Source organism: Podarcis vaucheri (assembly GCF_965113315.1).
Source record: "Podarcis vaucheri genome assembly, chromosome: 16".
Taxonomy (NCBI): domain Eukaryota; kingdom Metazoa; phylum Chordata; class Lepidosauria; order Squamata; family Lacertidae; genus Podarcis; species Podarcis vaucheri.
Genome location: NC_138754.1, coordinates 24,011,873 through 24,036,170, shown reverse-complemented (window position 1 = coordinate 24,036,170; position 24,298 = coordinate 24,011,873). Strand labels below are relative to the sequence as shown.

At 46.5% G+C, this 24,298-nt stretch overlaps 1 protein-coding gene across 4 annotated transcripts in view; it reads left to right on the top strand.

The window, feature by feature from the left end:
• NF2 (NF2, moesin-ezrin-radixin like (MERLIN) tumor suppressor) overlaps nucleotides 1-24,298 on the top strand; it is a 94,564-nt gene that overhangs the window by 24,490 nt on the left and 45,776 nt on the right. For all 4 annotated transcript variants that reach the window (XM_082203224.1, XM_082203225.1, XM_082203227.1 and 1 more), the window contains 7 exons: nucleotides 107-190; nucleotides 12,522-12,590; nucleotides 14,800-14,882; nucleotides 16,081-16,156; nucleotides 17,545-17,679; nucleotides 21,046-21,120; nucleotides 23,756-23,869. In XM_082203224.1, coding sequence (XP_082059350.1) covers nucleotides 107-190; nucleotides 12,522-12,590; nucleotides 14,800-14,882; nucleotides 16,081-16,156; nucleotides 17,545-17,679; nucleotides 21,046-21,120; nucleotides 23,756-23,869 — 636 coding nt within the window. The remainder of the gene's footprint in view (nucleotides 1-106; nucleotides 191-12,521; nucleotides 12,591-14,799; nucleotides 14,883-16,080; nucleotides 16,157-17,544; nucleotides 17,680-21,045; nucleotides 21,121-23,755; nucleotides 23,870-24,298) is intronic.

Here is a 24,298-nt window from a genome sequence, read left to right as displayed (position 1 = left end):
CCTTGCCCGACCCCTGAAGCAGACACTTTGAAAAGAAAATCATTGTGGCTGTCCGCTGGGTTTGTCTTTCTTAGCTGCACTATAGCTCCTGCTTTTTTTTATTCAGGTGAAGAAGCAGATATTGGATGAGAAGATTTCCTGTCCCCCAGAGGCATCTGTTCTCCTTGCCTCTTACGCAGTCCAAGCCAAGGTAAGGACAGTGGCATGGATGACTATTTTCTTTTAGTTTTCAGAAAATTTATACACTGCTCGACTGTAAAACAAACAAACTCAACAGCTTCAAAGTGGTTTACAAAAAGAATAAAACAGTTAAATTATCCATAAATACACTTAAAGACAGCAACTTTAATTTTCCAAATAGAAATCAGTGACAAGTGAAAAAACAGATTAAAACACACATTGTCATTCTACATATCTGGGTAGGCTCTCTGAAACAAAAAATGTCTTTAGTAGGTACCGGAAAGAACACAGTGATATCAATAGGCAAAGTGTGGATGAAGCAAAGCTGAAAGGTCAGTTTCCTACCAATGGGGAATGAGTATCATGTGGTGCCTGTAACAGTACCAGTTCCACAGACTGAATTGTTCTAGGGGGGCGTATAACATGATTAAGTGACCCTAAGTTGTTACGGGCAATGGGCGGAGCCTAGGCCAGCTGTGGGCGGGGCTAGCAATACGGCTGCAGCTCCTTGGTCTCATTTTGATGCTTTGTTGAAGAAACGTCAGAGCTCTCGTCTCCTATATCGCCACCATCATTTATCGCCTTCCACCCATATGTCTCAAGGCAGTGTCCAAAATGCAATAAAACTAGGTTTTTTTAAAGAAAAATCTTAGGAAATGACAGCAGATAAATGTAAAAAGTAGATACTCATAGCAGAGACCTATTTATCCAGCTGGGAAAGCCTGTTGGGGAAAAAAAATGTCTTTACTTGTTGCCAGAAAAGTGCCAGTAGCAGGTGCCCGTTGTATTCCGACAGGGATGCCGTTTCACAGCTGAAAAGCCTGCTCTTGAGTTTCAGTGAAGCGGGCTTCTGATCTCTTTGGAACTTGTGGGAGATGGTCTCCTGCAGACTGCAGTGACCTGCTGGGTAAAGAAGGGATCCTGCCCATACAGCAGGCCTCGTTTTGCTGAAGGGCCAGCACTCGCCTCGGCAATGTGGTCAGATACCTCATTTTGTCAAAGATGAGATGTGTGGCGTCTCAGGGCTTTGCTGCAATCTCCATCGATGGCTTCTCCACGTCTTCAGCTGCAATGGTGTGTGTGTGTGTGGGGGGGCAGATTCATGCATCGTCCCCACCTGGCAAACGTTCATAGCTTACTCTGTTCACTGATTATACTGCTCCCCCGCCGCCTCTTGTGTCATTTCATTTGAAAAATGAGAGGAAAAGAACACTGCTTTGGGGGGTACAGTTGTGTAGAAAGGCGATGCTTGAGACATAAATATTGATAAATGCTTATTGTTGATGCTCTATTCTTTGTGGCTCCAACGATTGGTGACTAATGCATCTTACCTTTTCCTTAGCCAAAAAAAAGAGAAGTCATTTCATTTAGGGAACTGACCCGCAGAGGAAGATGAGTCTCTTAATAAGTGTTTACAAAAGACTGCAATGTATTAAGCCCCTGTGCACCGTCCTGATATTAGACCACACAGGTGAGCGTTGATAGTCTCCTTTTGCTGCCTGTGCATCATGTTCTCAAGCAGGGGGTGCCTAGAACAACTCTAATTGGCAGAAAAGTAGCTCTCTGGAGCAGACTTCGCCGTCTTCTATCTGTTGAGCTCCAAAATCGTTATTCCTTTGTGTGTTTTCTCCTCAGCACACGGTTGTATAACATTTCTTCTTCCTGTAAAGGAGCTCTTGCTCGTTTATTTCATCTGTTGGCCTTGTGGCTGGAAATATAATGTTGTCATGCACATCTTTTTGAGAAACTGCAGGCAGGGTGGTTCTGTAAATCTGCTTGTCGGTAGTGACTCTCACCAGTGGCCAGATGCAGATTGGGGGTATGTGGGTGTCACGAGAGGGATCATGTGCCCCGCGCGGCAGGTTAGAGGGGTGGCAAAACCACACCCTGTGTGGCGGATCCTGCATTTCCCTTCTTAGAAAAGGTGGGCATAGCCTCCAATGTTTCTCTGATGGAAATAGGAACGTCCCATTCCACAGTAATAACAACAATAAATTTACTGTAAATCTGACTGGGTTGTCCCAGCCACTCTGGGTGGCTTCCAACATTAAACATTTAAAAACTTCCCTGTACAGAGCTGCCTTCAGATGTCTTCTAAAGGTTGTATAGTTACTTATCTCCTTGGCTTGGGGGGTCACAGGACTCCAACATTTCCCCAGTGAAAATAGAGATGTCCTAAGGCATGGGTAGGCAAACTAAGGCCTGGGGGCCGGATCCGACCCAATCGCCTTCTCAATCTGGCCCATGGACAGTCCAGGAGTCAGCGTGCTTTTACATGAGTAGAATATGTCCTTTTACTTAAAATGCATCTCTGGGTTATTTGTAGGGCCGGCCAGGTGTTTTTACGTGAGTAAAATGTGTGCTTTTATTTAAAATGCATCTCTGGGTTATTTGTGGGGCGTAGGAATTCATTCATTTCCCCCCCAAAAAATATAGTCCAGCCCCCCACAAGGTCTGAGGGACAGTGGACCGCCCCCCTGCTGAAAAAGTTTGCTGACCCCTGTCTAAGGAAAAGCGGGACATTCCAGGATCAAAACAGGAAGCGGGACGGTTTCTGTAAATCCGGGACTGTCCCTGGAAAATAGGGGCACTTGGAAGATTCTAGGTGGGTGGCCACCTCCCTGCTTCTTCTAATAAGTGAGACCTGGTCATTAACATAAGGAATGACCAGACATGGGCTGCAGGTCTGTGGCACAATCTCCCCCTTGCCTTTCTCCCATGCCACGTTGACATCAGGACCAGACTCCTCTTTTATGTTCCTGCTAAAACTTGTATGTGATGTGGCTGGCTATGGCGAATCCATGTCGTCTTGGAAGCCGCTGTTTTCTCCTTCCTCTTCCTGGAGCAGGCAAGGAGACGGGTCTTTCCACAGAAGCCTGCATGGGGCACAAAAGGAAGAAATACTTTCTCTACTTTGTCACCCCCTCTGCTGGTGCCAGTGATGCAGACCTTTGCCCTTTAGGGCAAAATTTGTAGACCTGGCACTTTGGCAAGTGTCCCCCCCCCCTGCATGCCCTCCCCAAAGACTCCCCGCTTACTTTTGTTGCTCCCTCTTTCAAAAGGTGTAGCACAGCCTTTCCCCAACCACAGTTCCCATCAGCCCCAGTCAACATGAGTCAGATTAGCTCCCCCAAAACTGGAGGTTAGCCACCCCAGATGTATTACATTCATGCCATTGTGCTCATGGGCAGGTGTTTTTTTTTAAAAAAAATGTGGCAATTTTTTTTTTAAAAGGCCCAATAAACGCCCTTTTCTCAAAGCAATAAATGCACCAATTCCTTTTCCTAAAAGTGTGAGTCATCGTCGTAAGTGACTCTGCCTGTTACGGCCTCTTGGATTTTGTAGTATTGCAGCTCCTTTCAGCGCTGCTGTTCCGCCCCCCTCCCCCTATTTGTTATTTCTGAAACTAATAATGTTTTGGTATCTTGAATATAAATGTGAACAAATTTATTTGGTGCAAGCGAAACCAGATGTTTGCGTGATAGAAAGACAATCTACAAGTAAAAACACAAACATGAATCAGTGTTCCTTCAAGAAGAACCATTTTCGTGACACTTTTAAATATCTCGTTTAATTGAAAAGCTCTCTCTGCGTGTGCTTTTTTCCTCCTAAAAGTTTGCAAGGTTACGCAAGCCAACATATCTTGAAGAATGTATGCTATCCTTCATTTTCACAGCCACCCACCCCCTTTCCTAAATTTGAATCACCAATCCCTCATCCTGGCTCGCTGTTGGTAAATCACTCCCGAGCTATTTGTTAACCGTGCTCTGAACTCATAAGTAAGGCTGTCAGCTGATTTAAAGATTATTATTATTGTTTTAAAAAATGGTTTTGACTTTTCTTCAGTCAGTTAAACTTGAATTATTGCAAAGCTGCTGTGAAGGTGCCTTTTCTGGGGATTCGTGAAGGAAGGTGTCTCTCTCTTAATGTGTCTGATAAATACAAGGAGGTACTGCTCAGTGTTAGAAAGGATGCCTCCCTCTTAAAAATGTCCCCCTTAAAGATGTCAAAATAAGGTTTGCTAGGACTATAGAATATCCAGTTTGAAAGCAAAACTCTACTACCACTTTTGGTCAGTTGCATTGTTACTCCTACTGCTGGTGTGTTGGAAATGCACTGGCAGGAACACCAGATTGGCTCTGCTAGTGCCTTTGCACTATGCTGACCTTGCTGGTGTTCCTCTACTCCCAGGAAAGCAACAGCAACAGAACCGATCAGAGTATTGTAGCCCTGTCTGAATCTCGTTGCTCAGCAAGCAGTGGCTAGGAGTCTCCGAGGAACACTTTCCTGAGAGCAGAATCCACATACGAAGTCTGACAGCCCAAAGGTCATGTAGTCCAGATGATCACAGCGTCATGGGTCTAGTCCAGAGATCAAGGAACCCATATGGTAGCAGAGTCAAGGGTACAGTCCAGAGGTCGTGGAGTTCAGTTGATCACAGAGTCATGGGTCCAGTACAGAGGTCAGGGAATCCAGATGATCACAGAGCCAAAGGTCCAGGCCATAAGTCAGGAAGTCCAGATCAGGGAGCCAAGGATCCAGCAGGAAGCAGCAAGGAAGAGCCAGGAACCTCAGGCATTGTTTGCAGCACCTGGCTGCTGCTGAATGCTTTCTTTATGAAGGCCAAAGCCAGCTGGTTCTCATCAGTGCCTTCTCTCTGTGAAGGCTGATCAGCTGCAGGTGGAGTCATTCCACCTTCTCCCCCCTTCAGGCTGCTGTTCAGCAGGTGAAGCTGACTCCTGGCCCATGACACAGAGGTCAGGTGAGCTCAACTGTGTCATCGTCTGCTACTGGTTAAGTGAGTGTTGCCATCTTCGCTGGTCTGCAAACTTTTTGTTTTTAAAATAAAGGTCCTAATACTTTTATCCAAAAGGGCCACCACGCACTGAGTTTGGATGGAAGCAGGAAAGAGAAACTGTTTTTTTTAAAGTCATTTGCATTCTTTGCCAAGGGGCTTGAGGAAGTGGGCTTGTTTTTCTAACCCTCCTTATTTTACGCTGCCCGATGACTCTGTGAGGTGGGTCAGGTTGAGAGATAGGGACTGGTTCAAGGTCACCCAGTGTGGTTTCATGAAGTGTGGATCTAAATCAGGGTCAGCAAACCTTTTCAGCAGGGGGCCGGTCCACTGTCCCTCAGACCTTGTGGGGGGGGGAGACTATATTTTGAAGGTGGGGGGGAATGAACAAATTCCTATGCCCCACAAATAAACCAGAGATGCACTTTAAATAAAAGCACACATTCTACTCATGTAAAAACACCAGGCAGGCCCCCAAAATAACCCAGAGATGCATTTTAATTAAAAGGACATACAGTGGTACCTCGGGTTACATATGCTTCAGGTTACATACGCTTCAGGTTACAGACTCCACTAACCCAGAAATAGTACCTTGGGTTAAGAACTTTGCTTCAGGATGAGAACAGAAATCGTGCTCCGGTGGCGCGGCGGCAGCAGGAGGCCCCATTAGCGAAAGTGGTGCTTCAGGTTAAGAACAGTTTCAAGTTAAGAACGGACTTCCGGAACAAATTAAGTTCTTAACACGAGGTACCACTGTATTCTACTCATGTTAAACACATGCTGATTCCTGGACCGTCCGTGGGCCGGATTTAGAAGGCGATTGGGCCGGATTCATCTACCCATGATCTAAATGGTAGTGCCATTTAGCACCACTGCACTGAGCAAAGACATTTTGTACTCGCCTCGCTCCCACAAGAGATAGTGATGGCCACCAACCTAGATGACGTTAAAAGAGAATTGGGTAAATTCATGAAGGCTTTTAAGGGCTACCGGCCATGATGGCTGTGCTCTGCCTCCGTTAGTGGGAGGCAATCATGCTTCTAAATGCCAGTCGCTAGAAACTGCAGGAGGGGAGAGTTGCTCTTGCACTCAGGTTCTGCTTGCAGGTTTCCCACAAACATCTGGTTGGCCACTGTGAGAACAGGAGGCTGGACTAGATGGGCTTTTGGCTTGATCCAGCTGGTTCTTCTTACGTTCTTACGCATTGCAACATGTTTTCCTAGCTGTGCTGAATTTCATCAATTTTTGTGCCTGCTGTATCTGTGCTTCGATTGATTGATTAATGGATTGATTGCAATTTTATAATGATGATGATGATTGATTGCATGCTGCATTAGGTGTCTTATACTGAAAGGTGACATAGAGATTCTAGAAGCAATAATAAACATACTGATTGAAATCCACCTACCCCCATAATCAATCTGTGATGGACTCTGGAGTTGCACTGATGAATCTGTTAAGAGCCCTCCCCATAATTTTTAGTATTTTCGACTGCCCGAAACTGTAAATCCATTTTCCTTGGACATAAATGCTTTGGACCACACCCTTCTCTTGGTGGTTGGGTTCCCCCCCAATATCTCTGCTCCTACCGAAACTAGTGGGGAGCTGTCAGGTGCCCAGCGCCTCCCTGGATGTTCCCTTACAAAGTTTCTTGCATAAATTGGAGTCTGAGTCAGATGCTGATGGGGCATTTCCTTTCGCATCTGTGCCGGCTCCAATTTTGGCACTTCCGCCTTGAAGCCCCTCTTTTCTCACACCGAACGCCTTTTGCCGCCTTGAGGATGTGTGTGGGCAGCTTGTTGATGCTGCTTGTCAAGCTCTGTAGCGTGTGTTGTCCCGCCCCCCCATCCTTGTTCAAAACTTTAAATAGAGGCTGATTGAGAAGGACTCCTGACTTCCTGCCTTCGCTTTATTTGATCATTTGTCTTGCTTAAAAAACCGCCATGCAGGACTCTCCTCCCCTCTGACTTTCCTCGTGGATGTTGAGGACATTCTTTGCATACCGGGGTTAATTACTGTATGAAATCACGTCCTGGCTTTATAAGTGAATGATGGCAGGACGCTGGCAGCTCTTTCATCGGCGGGCCAAAATGGAATCAAAATATTTCCGGTACATATATATCTATATCTAGATATATTACTTGTAAATGGCCTTCTCTTGGAACACCCGTTCAGGGGGCGGCTGTTACGTGGCCCTTTGTACTGAATTCCTTCTGCATGTTCTATGGGAGCATCTGGCTTGAGTTCTTAATTTCCAAATTGACGGTTTCATCAGGCTTCTCGCTATTTGAAGGGTATCGGCTCAAAATGATGGATCGTATGAACCCTCGTGAGTAATAATTTTGGTGCTGTTTAGTGGCCCAATTTAGGTAAAATAGCTTTTGGCAGGCAGATTGGCTGCTGTCTCCAGCTGCCCATCTAAATCTTGCTTACATGGATGAAAGTTAGTTTCTTTTAACTTTTTATTTTTCATATACAGTGGATGCCCGGGTTGCGAACGTGATCCGTGCGGGAGGCATTCTTGCAGCCTGCAGCCCCGCGTCTGCGCACGCTTGGGTTGTGACCCGGCGCTTCTGCACATGAGCAAAGTGCAATTTAGCGCTTCTGCGCATGCGCAATTGCCGAAACCTGAAAGTAACGCGTTTTGGTACTTCCGGGTTTCGGTGGGTCCGTAACCCGAAAAAACACAACCTGAAGCGTCTGTAACCCGAGGCATGACTGTATAACAATAGCGTGTAAAAAAAATCCACAATACATAGAAGCCTTTTTCCTTGTTACATTTACCTTTCCTCCAAGGTGCTCAAGGCAGCATACAGAGCTCTCTTCCTCCCTGTTTTATCTTTACAACAACCCGGCAAGACAGGTCAGGCTAAGAGACAGTGATGGTCCCAAAGTCACCCAGTGAGCTTCATGGCTGTGTGAGGATTTGAACCCTGGTCTCCCAGGTCTCAGTCCAGCACTCCAACCACTACACAAATACTGGCTTATATTTGGTTTGGTATGCAATTCTACTTTTTGTATCATTCTTTTTAAAATACGTAGGGGGAATCTGAAGAGCAGTGCACTGTTTCACTGCTGCATACCAGATCTCTCCAGGAAAGTTATTGTGATGCTGGCGTTGAGGCCCCAGTTTCACTACGTCTTGACCCTGGTATGAGCCCGTGCCACTGCTCTACAAAATCATCTTCCACATTTGCTTCGTTGCCGGTACTTGCTCTGTCCATTGGAGCCAAATTGCCATATTAAAGATTTTCCATTCTCTGTCTTCCAGTTTTCCAATTTCTTGGTCTTGTTGAATCTTATCTTGACTGATTTTCTGCCTCTGCTTTTCGCTGGTTTAGAATCTGTTAAAAATCCAGGGAAATCATGAGGGCATTTCCTTTATTGGTGAGGGACACGGGTGGCGCTGTGGGTTAAACCACAGAGCCTAGGACTTGCCGATCAGAAGGTCGGCGGTTCGAATCCCCGTGATGGGGTGAGCTCCCGTTGCTTGGTCCCTGCTCCTGCCAACCTAGCAGTTCGAAAGCACATCAAAGTGCAAGTAGTTAAATAGGTAGGCGGGAATGTAAACGGCGTTTCTTTGCGCTGCTCTGGTTCGCCAGAAGCGGCTTAGTCATGCTGTCCACATGACCCGGAAGCTGTACGCCGGCTCCCTCGGCCAATAAAGCAAGATGAGCCCCGCAACCCCAGAGTCGGCCACGACTGGACCTAATGGTCAGGGGTCCCTTTACCTTTACCTTTTCCTTTATTGGTAAGATGAAAATGCATTGCATATTAAGAAATTTACAAGGTGTTTACCCCCCCCCACACACACATTCTAACCAATTATAGGCATGCATTTAAAGTATCTTTTCCTTCACACTGCAATCTTCAACTTCTTTTTGTAAAAGTAAAAATAAAAATCTGAATAAAAATAGTTGGGGTGTATGTGGGTGTGTATCCATTTTATTCCTGGTCACCACAGATTTATTGTAATAATAACAATTTTGTATATGTACTGTGTTTGTATATATACTTAGTAAAGTTCAGAATAGGCAGTGTCTCCTCCCCCCCCCCCGAAACAAAAAACGATTCCTTCACACAAAATAGCTCTATTTACACACACACAAAAGCCTTCCTCAGACTTTTTGTAAAGGAAAACATGTTGAGATTACTGCTTGGCGATAGTCATTGTGCGTTTTCCCCTGAGCGGTTCCGCCCCACTCAAACCTTTGAGAAGGTTGCCCCAGCCCAATTTATTTTCCGCTGCTCTGTACTGCCAAAATAGTTGTCACTCTTTTGTTCCCATATAATAGCTACAGGATACTATTTTGCTTCTGTTGTGTGGAAGATCTGCGCCCTGAAAGCTATAGAAAACGGCATAAATCAACAGTTGCAGAATCTCCTGGAACTGGCATTGATGTGGAAGACTTCAGGAGAGCAGCTTGGTCAGAACTAGGGGTGGGCGAGAAATTCGGTTTGATATGCAATTTAGTGCATGCTTATCTAAATTTGCACATTCCAAAATGACAGGTGAGCCTTCAAGATTCGCAACCCTCCCAATCTCGTGATACAGTTCTCCAACCCAAAAATGTACAAAACACATATATTAGGGGGAACGTTGCACAAAAATGCATATACTAAGAACACAGGAAGAGACTGCTGGATCAGGTCCATAGCCCATCTAGTCTAGCACCCGGTTTTCACAGTGGCCAATCAGATGCCCCCATGGGAAACCCACAAGCAAAATATGAGCACCAAGTCTCCCTTCCTGTGGCTTCCAGCAACTGGCATTCAGAAACATGGCTACTTCCAACTGTGGAGGTGGAGCATAGCCATCCTGGCTAGCAGCCATTGAGAGCCTTCTCCTCCAGAAATTTGTGCAGTCCTCTTTTAAAGCCATCCAAGATGGCGGTCATTACTGCTTTCTGTGGGAATGAGTTCCATAGGTTAACCTTGCGCTGCGGGAAGGTGTCCTTTCTTTTACCTGTCCCGAATCTTCCATCTTTCAGCTTCCTTGGACATGCACGGATGTGCTTAAGTTTGTGCACGCTCTGTAGTTTGCAGCTGCACCAGGGGTGGGCAGCCTCAGGCCTTTGGGCCAAATGCAGCCCTGCAGGCCTCTCTGTAGGGGCCCCTTGGGACTCTAGCTCTGTTCCTCCTTCCAAGTGCTTTTGCCCATATGGAACATAGAATTATAGAGTTGGAAGTGACTCATATGGAACATAGAATTATAGAATCATAGAGTTTCAAGGGACTCTTATGGAACATAGAATCATAGAGTTGGAAGGGACTCATGGAACATAGAATCATAGAGTTGGAAGGGACTCATATGGAACATAGAATTATAGAATTGCAAGGGACTCATATGGAACATAGAATCATAGACTTGGAAGGGACTCTTATGGAACATAGAATCATAGAGTTGGAAGGGACTCATATGGAACATAGAATCATAGAGTTGGAAGGGACTCATATGGAACATAGAATCATAGAGTTGGAAGAGACTCATATAGAACATAGAATCATAGAGTTGCAAGGAATTCATATGGAACATAGAATCATAGTTGCAAGGGACTCATCTAGTCCAACCCCCTGCAATGCAGGAATACGCAGCTGTCCCATATGAGGATCAAACCTGCAACCTTGGTGTTATCGGCACCATGCTCTAACCAGCTCTAACCTTCATGTCCTTGAACTGCAGCAATGCCTCTTCCTTCCCTGGATGGAGAGATGTGTGCAGTGTGCATTTGTGTGAGTGTATAGAAACATGCAACATTGCCTACTAACATAAGCGTTGCATCCATTGCTCTGCACACGTTTTACTTTTAGCCCTGCCTGCCACTGAAAGGTTGCCCACAAGTAGGGATGGGATTCACTGTTCTGTACCTGTTCATCTTTTGATCACATTGTCATTTCTCAAACTTGGCCTGCAGTGATTTGCTGAATGTGTATGACTCTTGCAAAAATAGTGTTATTATTCTTCATTCTCCTGACGGTGGCATGGTTGCCTCTTGCATAGAATGCATTTCCCTAATATGTGCATATTTTTCGCTATTTGCAGTACCCGCTGCTGTTATTGATCGCCCATCCTCAAGTAGCCATCTGGCCCCAGGGGGTGAGAAAACAAAACAAAAGATTTAAAATCAATATCTGCGGGTGAATGGCACAGGCCATCAGCAGGACATCTCCTATGGGGAAAAAACATTTAACATATATTCCCCCTTCCTCTTCTTCTTGAAAGCTTGTAAAAATCCTCTTTTTTTAAAAAAAGTTGTTGTTTCCTCTTCTGCATGAGAAATAAATGAAAAACACGATATTAATATATGCTGACGAGAGTACAGAAAACTTGTGTGCTTTGCAATGCCCTCGGTTTTGTACAGCAGTGTGTGAGACTGTGCCTCTGGGGAGCTCAGAGAATAATTCTTCTAAAATTAAAAAGCGAGATCCTGATTTTAAGGTTTTGTGGGGTTGGGATGAGGCAAGAAGCCAACACAGGCTTGGAGTTTGGGGGTGGGAAGATACATTGACCCCACCACAGTCAAAGTCCATAGTTGGATTGCACTATGCTTTCCTTAACAGAGGAGAGAATTATCTTCTGGTCTGATGGCGATTAAATAAAGAAAACTTTACAATAAACAGAAGGTCATTTTCTGGCCTGTTAAGATTATTTATCAAATGCCCTTCACCCTAAGGTCCCAATGCAGATTACGACATTAAAATAAAACATCATTTTAAAAAGTTGAAAGCAACTTGCAATCATAAACATAAGAGGGGTCCTAAAAAATATGCACCTAAATTGACAATTTAATTGTTACTGGTGTGGTGTAATGGTTAGTGTTGGACTGTGACCTGGGAGACTGGGAGACTCAGTCATGAAGCTCGTCTTGGGCCAGTCATCATCTCTTAGCCTAACCTACCTTGCAGGGTTGTTGTGAGGATGAAGGGGGGGGGGAGAACCATGTACACCAGCTTGAGCTCACTGGAAAATAAAGGTGGAAAATAAATATACAGTGGTGCCCCGCAAGACGGAAAACTCGCTAAACGAAAGAGTTTTCCGTTTTGGAGGTGCTTCGCAAAATGAATTTCCTATGGGCTTGCTTCGCAAGACGACAATGTCTTGCGAGTTCCTGCGGTTTTTCCCCCCTTCCCCCCTTTTTCTAAGCAGATAAGCCGCTAAAAGCCGCTAATAGCGCTAATCTGCTAATCCGTCAATGGGCTTGCTTCGCAAGACGAAAAAACCGCTAGACGAAGAGAATCACAGAACGGATTCTTTTCGTCTTGCGAGGCACCACTGTAATAAATAATAATACATCAATTAATTAAAAAAACAACAACAGGGTAAAGAGGTACATCTTCAGCATTGTCCGGAAGCTGTATAATGAGAGTGCTGAATGCACCTCTGTTGCATTCAGTGGATGTGCTTTGGAGTTGGGACCCTTCCCTAACAATAGATCTCTGCTTCTTCATGCACCAGGGCCTGTCTCTTTCTCTTTGTGCACCAGGACTGGATAAGTACCCCCGTTTTAACACTACACATCCCTGTTTTGTGTTTTCCCCCCTCCAGTACGGTGACTACGACCCCACTGTTCACAAGCGTGGCTTCTTGGCCCAAGAGGAGTTGCTTCCAAAGCGGGTAAGGCTCTGTCTTGCTCAGTCGGACACGGGCAAAGGCGGAGAGGCCTCAGATCTTAGTCAGAGAGCAGCATGTCAGGCCTGAATCCCCAGAGAGCTGCTGCCGATCAGTGTATGCCGAGCTAGAGGGACGAGTTGGTCTGCTTCAGCATAAGGCAGCCTGCTGGCTTCCTTGGACATGGGATGGCTGTTAAATGATAGCAGAACATTAGAATTGCCTTTTCCCCAAACACACTTTCCAGATTGGTCTCTCGAGCTCTGCTGAAGATAATGACCGTTATTTTGTTCTTCTTCACAAAGGCTCTTGGATGGGGAAGGGCTGTAGGAGGTTGGAGGTTGGATGGCGGCTAACAGATTGAGGTTGAATCCTGACAAGACAGAAGTACTGTTTTTGGGGGACAGGAGGCGGGCAGGTGTGGAGGATTCAGGGGTAACTGTGCCCCTGAAGGACCAGGTGCGCAGCCTGGGAGTCATGTCACAGCTGTCCATGGAGGCACAGGTCAAATCTGTGTCCAGGGCAGCTGTTTACCAGCTCCATCTGGTACGTAGGCTGAGACCCTATTTGCCTGCGGACTGCCTCGCCAGAGTGGTGCATGCTCTGGTTATCTCCCGCTTGGATTACTGCAATGCGCTCTACGTGGGGCTACCTTTGAAGGTGACCCGGAAACTACAACTAATCCAGAACGCGGCAGCTGGACTGATGACTGGGAGCGGCCGCAGAGACCACATAACACCGGTCTTGAAAGACCTACATTGGCTCCCAGTACGTTTCCGAGCACAATTCAAAGTGTTGGTGCTGACCTTTAAAGCCCTAAACGGCCTCGGTTCAGTATATCTGAAGGAGCGTCTCCACCCCCATTGTTCTACCCGGACACTGAGGTCCAGCACCGAGGGCCTTCTGGCGGTTCCCTCACTGCGAGAAGCCAAGTTACAGGGAACCAGACAGAGGGCCTTCTCAGTAGTGGCGCCCGCCCTGTGGAACGCCCTCCCACCAGATGTCAAAGAGAACAACAACTATCAGGTTTTTGGAAGACATCTGAAGGCAGCCCTGTTTCGGGAAGCTTTTAATGTTTGATGTATTATAGTATTTTAATATTCTTTTGGAAGCCGCCCAGAGTGGCTGGGGAAGCCCAGCCAGATGGGCAGGGTATAAATAATAAATTATTATTATTATAGCTCAGGGGCAGAACATTTGCCTTCCATGCAGGGGGTTTCAGGTTTTATCCCCAGCATTTCCAGGTAGGGTTGGAGAAGATTTCCTATCTGAGCTGCTGCCAGTCAGTGTAGACAGTACTTAGCTAGATATACAAAGGCCCTGACTATATAAGGCAGATCCCTACAGCTCAGGCTTCCTCAAACCTGGCCCTCCAGATGTTTTGAGACTACAATTCCCATCATCCCTGACCACTGGTCCTGCTAGCTAGGGATCATGGGAGTTGTAGGCCAAAAACATCTGGAGGGCTGAGTTTGAGGAAGCCTGCTACAGCTGATGGGAGCTGTGGTCCCAAAAGCATTTGGAGGGTAGACTGCTTTAGGGCTTGAAGAAGCCTAATCGTCTGTCTGCCTGGGCTAATAATGTAATTGTAATGAACTGTCATTTAATGAACAGGAAGTGGTTTGTTTCCCTACTTTGTTGAGATGCAAATATGCATACCTTGGTTGGGAAAGGAAAGTAAGGCGCCGTGTCCATGCCTCTGTCTGTCTGCTTCAGTTACTTATATTGGGCAACAGTGGTTCAAAGACACTATAGTACTGCTTGATGAGCCGTCCTGCAGGATGTGGCATTTCAAACATGGTCTAACTTTGACCATTAGCCTGCACTGTCCATTTCTGAGACAAAACTGCAGGTAGGTGGGGCTCCACTGAGCTAAGCTACTGTATAGATCCTAGAATCATAGAATTGCAGAATTGGGATCCCAGTCCAAACACCTGCAAACATAGCTAAAGACTCCTTGCCAGAAAGGCACCCATCCTCTGCTTAAAAACCTCAAAGGAGAGTTCACCACCTTCCGAGGTATTCCACTCCACTGTTTAACCAGCTCTTTAACCTCAGAAAGTTCTCCCCAATGTTTAATTGGAATCACCTTTCTTGTAATTTGAATCCATTGGTTTGGGTCCAGCCCTCGAGAGCAGCAGAAAACAAGCTTGTGCCATCTTCCATGTGACAGCCCTTCAGATATTTGAAGATGGCTTTGTGTCTCACTCTTCAGGTGATAAACCTGTACCAGATGACCCCAGAAATGTGGGAAGAAAGAATAACAGCTTGGTATGGCCAACATCGAGGCAGAGCCAGGTGAGTCTTTGCATCCTCAGTGTCCTTTTTATAGCACTTTGAGGGGTTCCAATCGAGTGGTATATAAATTTTACGAAATAAATAGTAGCTGTCATACCAACCAAAGTTTTTACATTCGTAACCATGAGAGCTGGAAATTTGAAAATTTGTAGGAATCTGAAAAATCTCAAGAGTTGATGTGCAGCCTGCCCTGAAAGCAAAATCTCACGTCCTTTGTTTTAAGGATGGCAGCAAAGCATAGGTCTGATCACAGCTTATGCTTGTGACCTAGAGAAGGGATCGTTGTGGAAGTCCTATAACATTTAGACGTCTCTAAGACAAGCATAGAAAACGGGTAGCTTCCTGGTTACCCTTATTTTGTTCTGCTCCTCTCCCTCCATAATAGTGGAGGCTGACCCAATAGGGCAAATGGGACAGTTCCCCACCAGCCTTCCTTCTTATTTACAACCAGTCCATGGGGTGGCCCTGCATCTCATTGGCTCTGGTTCTGCCTACTTTTGGTACCTCTGCCTTCTGCCCTTTGAGTATCAGTAGCGCCAACCACTATTGCACCCTACAACACAGCAGTTCTTTTCGCTAAGGGTGACCAACTATGCCCCTGAAATTTAGGGTGTTTGGGAAGGGGGAAAATAAAAATATTTCCTTTGCTGAACATCCATTTTAACAGAAATTAGGATGCAGTAAACCTGCAGGAAGGGATTTGCTGTGGATCTTTTCTTGCTTATATCTCTTACATATAATAAAAAGGGAAAGTTGTCATCATGTAGCAGTTTGCTTGGCCACTGATAGGTGGTGATATGCACTATAGTGTGAGAACAGGCTTCTGAGAGCTGCTGAGCAGTGGAGCAGGGAGAAAGAGGCAGGCAGGCAGGCAGCTGCATATGGAGGTGGGGGTTTTTTGGCCAGGAAGGGTGGTTTAGGTGAAGTGCAAGGGAGGATTAAGGTTGGCCAGAGGGGAGTTGTTGCCAGACAGAGCTGGCAAGCAAAGTGAGCGGCGGCACAGCCTCTAGTTTGTGTGTGTGTGCTTGTGTTTGTGTAATACCTTGAGACCATCTTGAGCATGCTGTGTAATATCTCTGTGAAGCTAAGAACCCGTTTTATTCCTTGGTTCTCCCCAGTCTCCTGCATATTCCATAAGGTCCTGTTTCTGTCAAGCTTTTGCAGCTCTAAACTGTCTGCCCACTGTTCACATTTACAGGGATGAAGCTGAAATGGAGTACCTGAAGATTGCACAGGACCTCGAGATGTATGGCGTGAACTACTTTGCAATCCGGGTAAAAGCCCCAAGTTTTGGTTGCACTTTTTTTTGGTGGTGGTGGGGATTTGAGGGCAGGAGGCCCTTGGAACAAAAGAAGAGGGGAACCAGTTGTGCAGAAGGACTCTGGTCAGCAGACTCTGGCTTTGCTAAAGCTTCCTTCCGTAGTGCAGAGGAGAGTTTGATGCAGAACCTTTGATGTACTGGCAGCTTTCCTGCCTTAGCCTTACCTGCAACCAGAGAAGGGCCGCTGAGAAACTTCCCCAGGGGGATGAATGAGTCACTGCTGCTGCAGTTCATTCTGCCTCGGGAAGCCTGAGTGCTCTAGCTCTGCCTCCTCCTGCCCTCCCTCTTTGGCCAGGTTGATCCTGTAGAACAAAGCTTTTTGGATTTGTGTGCACATTTGCAAATGGAATACACTGTCGTGAGCAACACACACACACACCATAACTTATTCCATTGGCTTTTTTCAACCTTAATTCAGGGAAGAGATGTAGTTCAATAGAAGAGCTTTGCTTTGCACGTAGAAGGTCCCAGGTTCAATCACCAGAGTCTCCAGTTAGGGCTGGGCATTTTCCCTGTCTGACTGAAACCACGGAGCGCTGCTGCCAGTCAGTGTAGACAATATGGAGCAAGACTCTGATTTCACATCAAGTACCAAGCATAAAACTAAAAGGAAGAAAAGAAAATACTTCTGATTCTTTGTCTATCAGCTTTATAGACTTCTGCAAAACCCTTGCTCCATAATAGCACCCAACTCTTCTGCTTTCTAGAAACCAACATTTTTTCAGTCTCCGATCCAGCTTCATTTTACATTTTTGTGCAAAAGCCCGTAAGGTGCCTTATAGCAAGGCTCTGAATTCATATAAGGCAGCTTTGTGTGTGTGTTAAGCGAAGGGCTGGAGCTCGTCTGCTTTACGTGCAGAAAGTCCCAGGTTCAATGCCTGGCATCTCCTGGAAGATCTAGGAGAGATTTCCTGCCTGGAACCCTGAAGAGCCACGGCCAGGCAGCGGAGGCAATACTGAACCAGATGGACCAATGGTCTGATCAGTACCTATGGTCCCAATTTTTTTTTTTTTTTTGGGGGGGAGACAACTTGACCAGGGGATACAGTAGGCACAAGGGAAAGCCTCTGTGTGTGCATGTGTACCCACGGGTGCTGCATTGGCAACCCCTACTGTAGAATTTTGTGGGGCCATGGTTGGATAGACTTAGGTGGGATTCATGTGTCAGATTCTCTGAGCCATTTCAAATGGAGACAATGTAGAATTGTAGAGTTGGAAGGGACCCCGACGGTCATCTAGTCCAACCCCTTGCAATGCAGGAATCTCAAAAAATAAAGGATCCATGACAGATGGCTATGCAAGCTCTGCTTAAAAAAAAATCCAATGTTCTCTCTCCTTTAGAATAAGAAAGGAACAGAGCTGCTGCTGGGCGTGGATGCCTTGGGCCTGCACATATATGATATGGAAAACAGGCTGACCCCCAAAATTTCATTTCCGTGGAATGAGATTCGGAACGTCTCTTACAGCGATAAGGAGGTAAGGCACACTCCTCTTGTCTCCCCGTGTCTCTGTCCAAGTGCTGAATTGAGAAAGCGGCCTCATTCACCTATTCCTTCCTGCTGCCAGTTCCCAGGATACTTTAGAGGAAGCCATGCAGTGGAAGTGGTTAGAGGGTCAGACAAGCACCTGGGAGACCAGGGTTCGAATCCCTACTTGGCCATGTGAAGCTTGGGCCTATCACAATCTCTGAGCCTAACCTGCCTCTCAGGGCTGCTGTGGGGGTTAAATGAGGAGGGGGAGATCCACATCTGCCACCTTGAGCTCCTTGCAGGGAGAAAGGTGGAATGTAAAGACAATAAACCAACAGCTGTTAAAGGACTAAAAGAGTTCATTAAATGTACAGTGTACACGGGTGACGCTGTGGTCTAAACCACTGAGCCTCTTGGGCTTGCCGATTAGAAGGTCAGCGGTTCAAATCCCTGCGACGGAGTGAGCTCCTGTTGCTCTGTCTCAGCTCCTACCGACCTAGTAGTTTGAAAGCACGCCAGTGCAAGTAGATAAATAGGTACCGCTGCAGTGGGAAGGTAAATGGTGTTTCTGTGCGCTCTGGTTTCTGTCATGATGTCCTGTTGCGCCAGAATCGGTTTAGTCATGCTTGCCACATGACCCGGAAAGCTGTCTGTGGACAAACGCCGGCTCCCTCAGCCTGAAAGCAAGATGAGCACCGCAACCCCATAGTCGCCTTTGACTGGACTTAATCGTCCAGGGGTCCTTTACCTTTACCTACATACAGTGTATATAAATTCAGTTATTATTGTTATTAATAATAATAATAATGCCCTTTTGACTGTGGTCTGTCTGGCACAGGGATGGCTAGAGTGGCTGCACCTTGCCTCCCATCAACCCTAGACAATATGGCCAGGAGGCAGGGATGATGGGAGTTGTAGTCCAACAGCATCTAACTTGTGCCATGCTGGCTATCCCCGATATAGCAGGACTGCAGAGAATCCCTTAACCTCCTGGACTCTGCAGTTCTTTAAAAACAGTCACCGGTTTTAATTGGTACAGCGGTTCCTCGCTCCCCTGTCCTGGAAAACGTTGACTGCAGTTTTCTTTCTTTTAAGACTGATGCAAACAGTGCAATGCAGACGAAATTAGCAGCGGCTTTTTTCTTTTTTGGTGGGAGGCGGGCAGGAAAAGGAGGATTGATAACATTTAAACATTATCTGGTGAGGGCCAAGAGCTTAAGGCGTTCTACTTCAGTTATTATTGCTGAAGCTTGAAGCAATTAGTTTATGATGTGCTCTTTTAAAAAAAATTACAGTTTTGGATGCATAATCCTATTACAGTTAGCATTCTTGCGAGATCCTTTCCCCCTCTCCCTTTTCTGGCTACACACAAGTTTTATCAGTTATGTTTCCCTCCCCACTTCCCTCCCATAACACTGTACAGTATTCCACCAGGAATTGAGAGGCCCAGGACCTCGTCTGCTGGGCCTGGAACATAATAGCCTGTAATAGAGCCGCCCCTCGAGGGAAGGATCTGTCATCTTTTATCACGTCAATAATCCTCGTAATAAGACGGCCGCAAGCGAGATGTGACACGATAGTAAGCGGGGCTTAATAGTGGCGCAGGACAGCTGTACCGAAACATCAGAGGTGTTTAATCTAGTGTGTCTATTATCAAGCGCACGTCTGGGACTGCAGTGGTCCTCGTGGCTGGCAGCAAATCCTCTGGGATTTCCCCCCCTCCCCGCCAGAGTTGAGATCTGAGGCTCCCTGCTGCTGTTTCGTCCTATTATTTGTTTTGTTTATTGATTGTGTTTTAATCCCCCCCTCCCCCCTCCCCAAGGAGCTCAAGGTGGTTTTCTGGTTCACCCCTGTCCCCCATTTAATCTCCACAACTACCCTGTGATGTAGGCTAGGCTCAGAAGCAGCCACTGGCCCAAGGTCGCACAGTGACCTTTACGGCCGAGTCGGCATTTGAACCCTGGTCTCCCAGGTTCTAGTCCAAGACTCTGACCACTACACAGCACTGCAGCTCTGCTTCCCATTCTAGGCAGGCTGGCTACTCACCTGGCAAAACTGTTAGAATTCCTGCTCCGTGATTGCAGTCATGGGATTGTTGTCTATTGCATGATGGTGTATGTTTTGATTCCACAGAGTGGGAAGTGACGGAGACAGGATGTTTGTGTTACTGTGTTCCATGAAGTGGGACTATTGTCCTTTGTTCTTTTTCTCTTTGCTGTCTGATGCTAAAGAGAGAGGGAGCCATGTTGCAGTGCTCCGTGTGTGTTTATATGTAAATAAAGTAGATTAGCCAAAATGCTGAGTTGTTGAGGTCTGTCACGCAAACTGCAAAGACTATGCAGATTCCTAAGTGTGCTGGTGTCTGTTGGCATCGGTCGCTGTGATGTTCGGGCTGAAGAAAGCTTTTGAAGCTCCTGAACGATCGACCAGGAGGGAGAGAACATTCCAGTCGGGCATGTGTCTCTGCCAGGGTCCTACTCGAGTGTAGGACGAGCTCCTGACAGAAACAACCCAACACGCTTCTTTGCTAAGAAAAGAGACAGGCTGGCACTCTCTCTCTCCCTCTCTCCATGCACTGAGAAATAAGACTTTTTATTCAGTGCAGCCTGTGAGCAAAGAATGCCTCGATTTCCACTTTACCTGGGTATTCCAAGTGAGGGGAGGATGAAGGAACAGATCTCTCAAATTGGCCGCCACAAATTTTGCTGCAGTGGCTACTGGCTGGATTCTAGGCATTTGTTTGATTTCTCCTCTATCACTCTTCTCCTTTGCTTACTGGCTTTGCTGTGGGATCTAAGTTTGTGGGGTGTGAAAATGGCTGGAGAACACTGAACTTCCCCAACCCGAGGGAGTAATTGTCCTTTGACTGATTCTGTGTTGTCAGCTAGCCGGAAAGTAAAACTTCAAGGTGCATTCACCTTTAAAAGGAAAGGCTGTAGCTCAGAGGGTGGAGCCTTTCACATAGAAGGTCCCAGCTATCTCTTCCTAGGGACGGGAATGTCCCCTGCCTGAGACCCTACCAGTCAGAGTAAACAGTGTTGAGCTAGACAGATCCAAGGTTCTGACTCAGTATGGACCAGGGTTCTGACCCATAGCTCAGTGCCTAGAGCATGTGCTTTACATGCAAAGGGTTCTTCCAAGTTCAGTGCCAGGTAGGTTTGGGGAAAAGGCTCCCTGCTTGAAACTCATGAGAGCTGCTGCCAGTCAGTGTTGGCAGTACTGGGCTGGATGGACCACTGCTTTGACTTTGTATAAGAGAGATTCTGGCTCTCTTTTCCGATGTGCATAAGACTGGGCTGGGCTATCAGGGCGCACCCCTCTTCCTCTATTTCATTTTCACTCCACTCTTTGACAACTTCTTCCTCCCTCGCAGTTTACGATAAAGCCTCTGGACAAAAAGATCGACGTCTTCAAATTCAACTCTTCAAAGCTGCGTGTGAATAAGCTGGTAAGTCTGAAGGAGGATGCAAGAGTTGCATTGTGGCAGCCTCTCTGCTGAGCAGCCAGGCATCCTTCCAAGGCAAAGGGGCCCCGGGCTGCGCGAAATGCTGGTGTGCAGGAGATGAAACAGATGATGGCTCTGGGGAGCGGGAAAGGCACAAATCGCACTGCAGACCTAGAGAGCTGGTGCCAGCCCATCTGCATGAGCCTGATGCCCTCCAGATGTTATGGGATGCAACTCCCACCAGCCTCAGCCCAGCTGCATGATCCTGCTTGGCATACAGAAGGTCCCTGGTTCAGTCCCCAAAGGCATCTCCAGGTAAGGGCTGGAAGAGATGCCCTGCCTGAAACCCTGGAGAGCCACTGCCAGTCAGTGTAGACAGTAATAAGCTATATGGCCCTATTTATAGAGAGAGAGAGAGCGCATGAGACTCTTAATCTCAGGGTGTTGGGGGGGGAGAAAGAGAGAGGAAAGAAAGAAAGAAAGGAAGGAAGGAAGGAAGGAAGGAAGGAAAGGAAGAAAGAAAGGAGGGAAGGGAAGGGAAGGGAAGGGAAGGAAGTGGATAGTAGCGGCAGGCTTCTGGTTATATATATGTATGTATATATATATATATATATATATATATCATGAGACTCTTAATCTCAGGGTGGGTGTGGAGAGAGAGAAAGTGGATAGTAGAAGCAAGCTTCTCGATGGTTTTGTGAGTGACTCTTTCTCTTGCATGAAAGGCTGGAAACAAGCCCGCCATTGTTACTGCAACAGAAGCAGCAGAGGCCTGGCTTTGTCTGAATAGCTGGCAGATTCTGCTTGGAAAATTGGTCTCTTGGAGCGCTGGGGAAACTGCAAGCTCTGTGGTCAAACACTGTGCTCAGGGCCTCCATTGTTTTTCCTCCCAACTCCTCCCGCTGATCCCCATTCAAGAGCCGTGTATAAAGGGGGTTCGTCTCCATTCCCCCTTTTCACCCAGAGTTTTTTCTGAGCTTCAAGGATCGGTCTGCCTTATAGAGACAGCTAATTTCCAACCCACTCATGTGTTTATTATTTATTGGAGAACTGCATCAACATGATGCCCTACAGATGTTCTGGACTACAAATCTCAACTACCCCTGCCAGCACAGCCATGCGATGTTGGGCCCGAAGGGAGTTGGCTGAAGATGGGAGATGGCACATCCATTGCACTAAATAGTCATACTGTTTTTTAATTGCATTTTTATATTTAAATCCCCACCTTCCCTCCAGGAAGCTCAAGGAGGTGTGCATGGTTCTTTTCCTCCCCACCTTATCCTCACAGCTACCCTGCGAGGTAGATTAGGCTGAAAGGGAATGGCCCAAGATCACCCAACGGGCTTCATGGCTAAGCCAGGGATTTGAACCATGGTCTCCCAGGTCCTAGTGCAGCACTCTTAACCACTATGCCACCACTGACTCTCTTTCTCATTTTGCATTTTATTGTACTGCAATTTGAATTGGAATAAAATACCAAGGATAAGTAACAAAGGAAGCAATAAAACACTGAGCAAAGCTCGGCTCTGCCCTCGCTGGTCTTGGAAGGATCCTTTAAAAAAGCCCCATATGTCCAGAGACTTTGCGCCTGCCCATTGGGGGGATATAGGAAGCTCTGAACACATATTTTTTAGATGTCCCTTTTACGATGAGGCACATAGAGATACCATTGACCCCCTGCTGGTGAGGTTTGCTGACCTCCCAGAAAAGCAAAAATTTGATATTCTCCTGTTAGGCAAAGATCACAAGACGACCCGGATGGTCGCCAGATTCTGCACACAGATCCGTAGGCGCAGACCATCCCCTGATTCAAACTAGTTTGTTAAGAAAATTCCCAAACTCGGATCCACGGGTGACTCTGGGTCATTTCTCTACAGAAGTTTATCTTAAAGTTTTTATGTGTTTATACGCCTACTACATTTTAAACTTTAAATCCATTGTTGTATATTGTTTTAAATGTTTGTTTGCTTTTAGGATTGTAGTCCCTTTTGTGTTTCACAAGCTGGCCAAAACACTGAGCTAAACGCACCAGCAGTCTAATGGCACAAGGCAGGTTACCAGGTTACTGTTTACCATTTATTTAGAATCATGATTAGAATCTTCCTTTTCTTTTCATTGGGAAGAGTTTCTTTTCATTGGCAGAGTCTCAGGTTCGATCCTTAGCATCTCTAGGTAGGGTCAGGAAAGACAGCCAGCCAGTGTAGACTATGGAATGGGGGAAGCTGTGGTCTTTCAGATATTATTGGACTGTGGACTCCCATCAGCCTCAGCCAACATAGGCAATAGTCAGGAATGACAGGAGTTGTGATCCAACAACATCTAAAGGACCACAGCATCACCACTCCTGATGTAAATAAAGCTGTGCTAGATGTCCCAATGGTCCGATTTGGTATAAGGCAGCTTCCTATGATGGTCACGTGACTCTGATCTAGACATTACAGTTGCTACACGGAAGCCACCATAAACAGTTCTCCCTTGGCATTATTGACGGCTGTGGCATGTCTCAACATGGTGGGGGTTGGCATGCAGTTCTGTGCAACAAGGTGGGGTAGAGGACAAAAGTGTTTTGCTTTCAATTGCTTGGTGGCGTGAACACAAACTTGCCATCCTCTTCTCCTTTTCTTATTGGCTGGACCAGATCCTGCAGCTGTGCATTGGAAACCACGACCTGTTCATGAGGAGGAGGAAAGCAGACTCCCTGGAAGTCCAGCAGATGAAAGCCCAGGCCCGGGAGGAGAAGGCCAGGAAACAGGTCAGAGAAAGGGAGGGTCCTCTTCCTTTCTTAACAACTACAGTGGTACCTCAGGTTACATACGCTTCAGGTTACAGCCTCCGCTAACCCAGAAATAGTGCTTCAGGTTAAGAACTTTGCTTCAGGATGAGAACAGAAATCGTGCTCCAGCACTGCCGCGTCAGCAGCAGGCCCCATTAGCTAAAGTGGTGCCTCAGGTTAAGAACAGTTTCAGGTTAAGTACGGACCTCCGGAACGAATTAAGTACTTAACCCGAGGTACCACTGTATTTGAATTGTTCACTTGGGATCTCTTCAGAGGAAACTGCTGCAACGTCGGCATTGCTGCGAACGTTCAGCACCCGCGGGCGAGAGCTGACAATCCCAGGCAAATTTTGCAGATTTCTGGAAACTCGGGGCAGGGCAGTTTTAAAGTTGCATAACAGAGGGA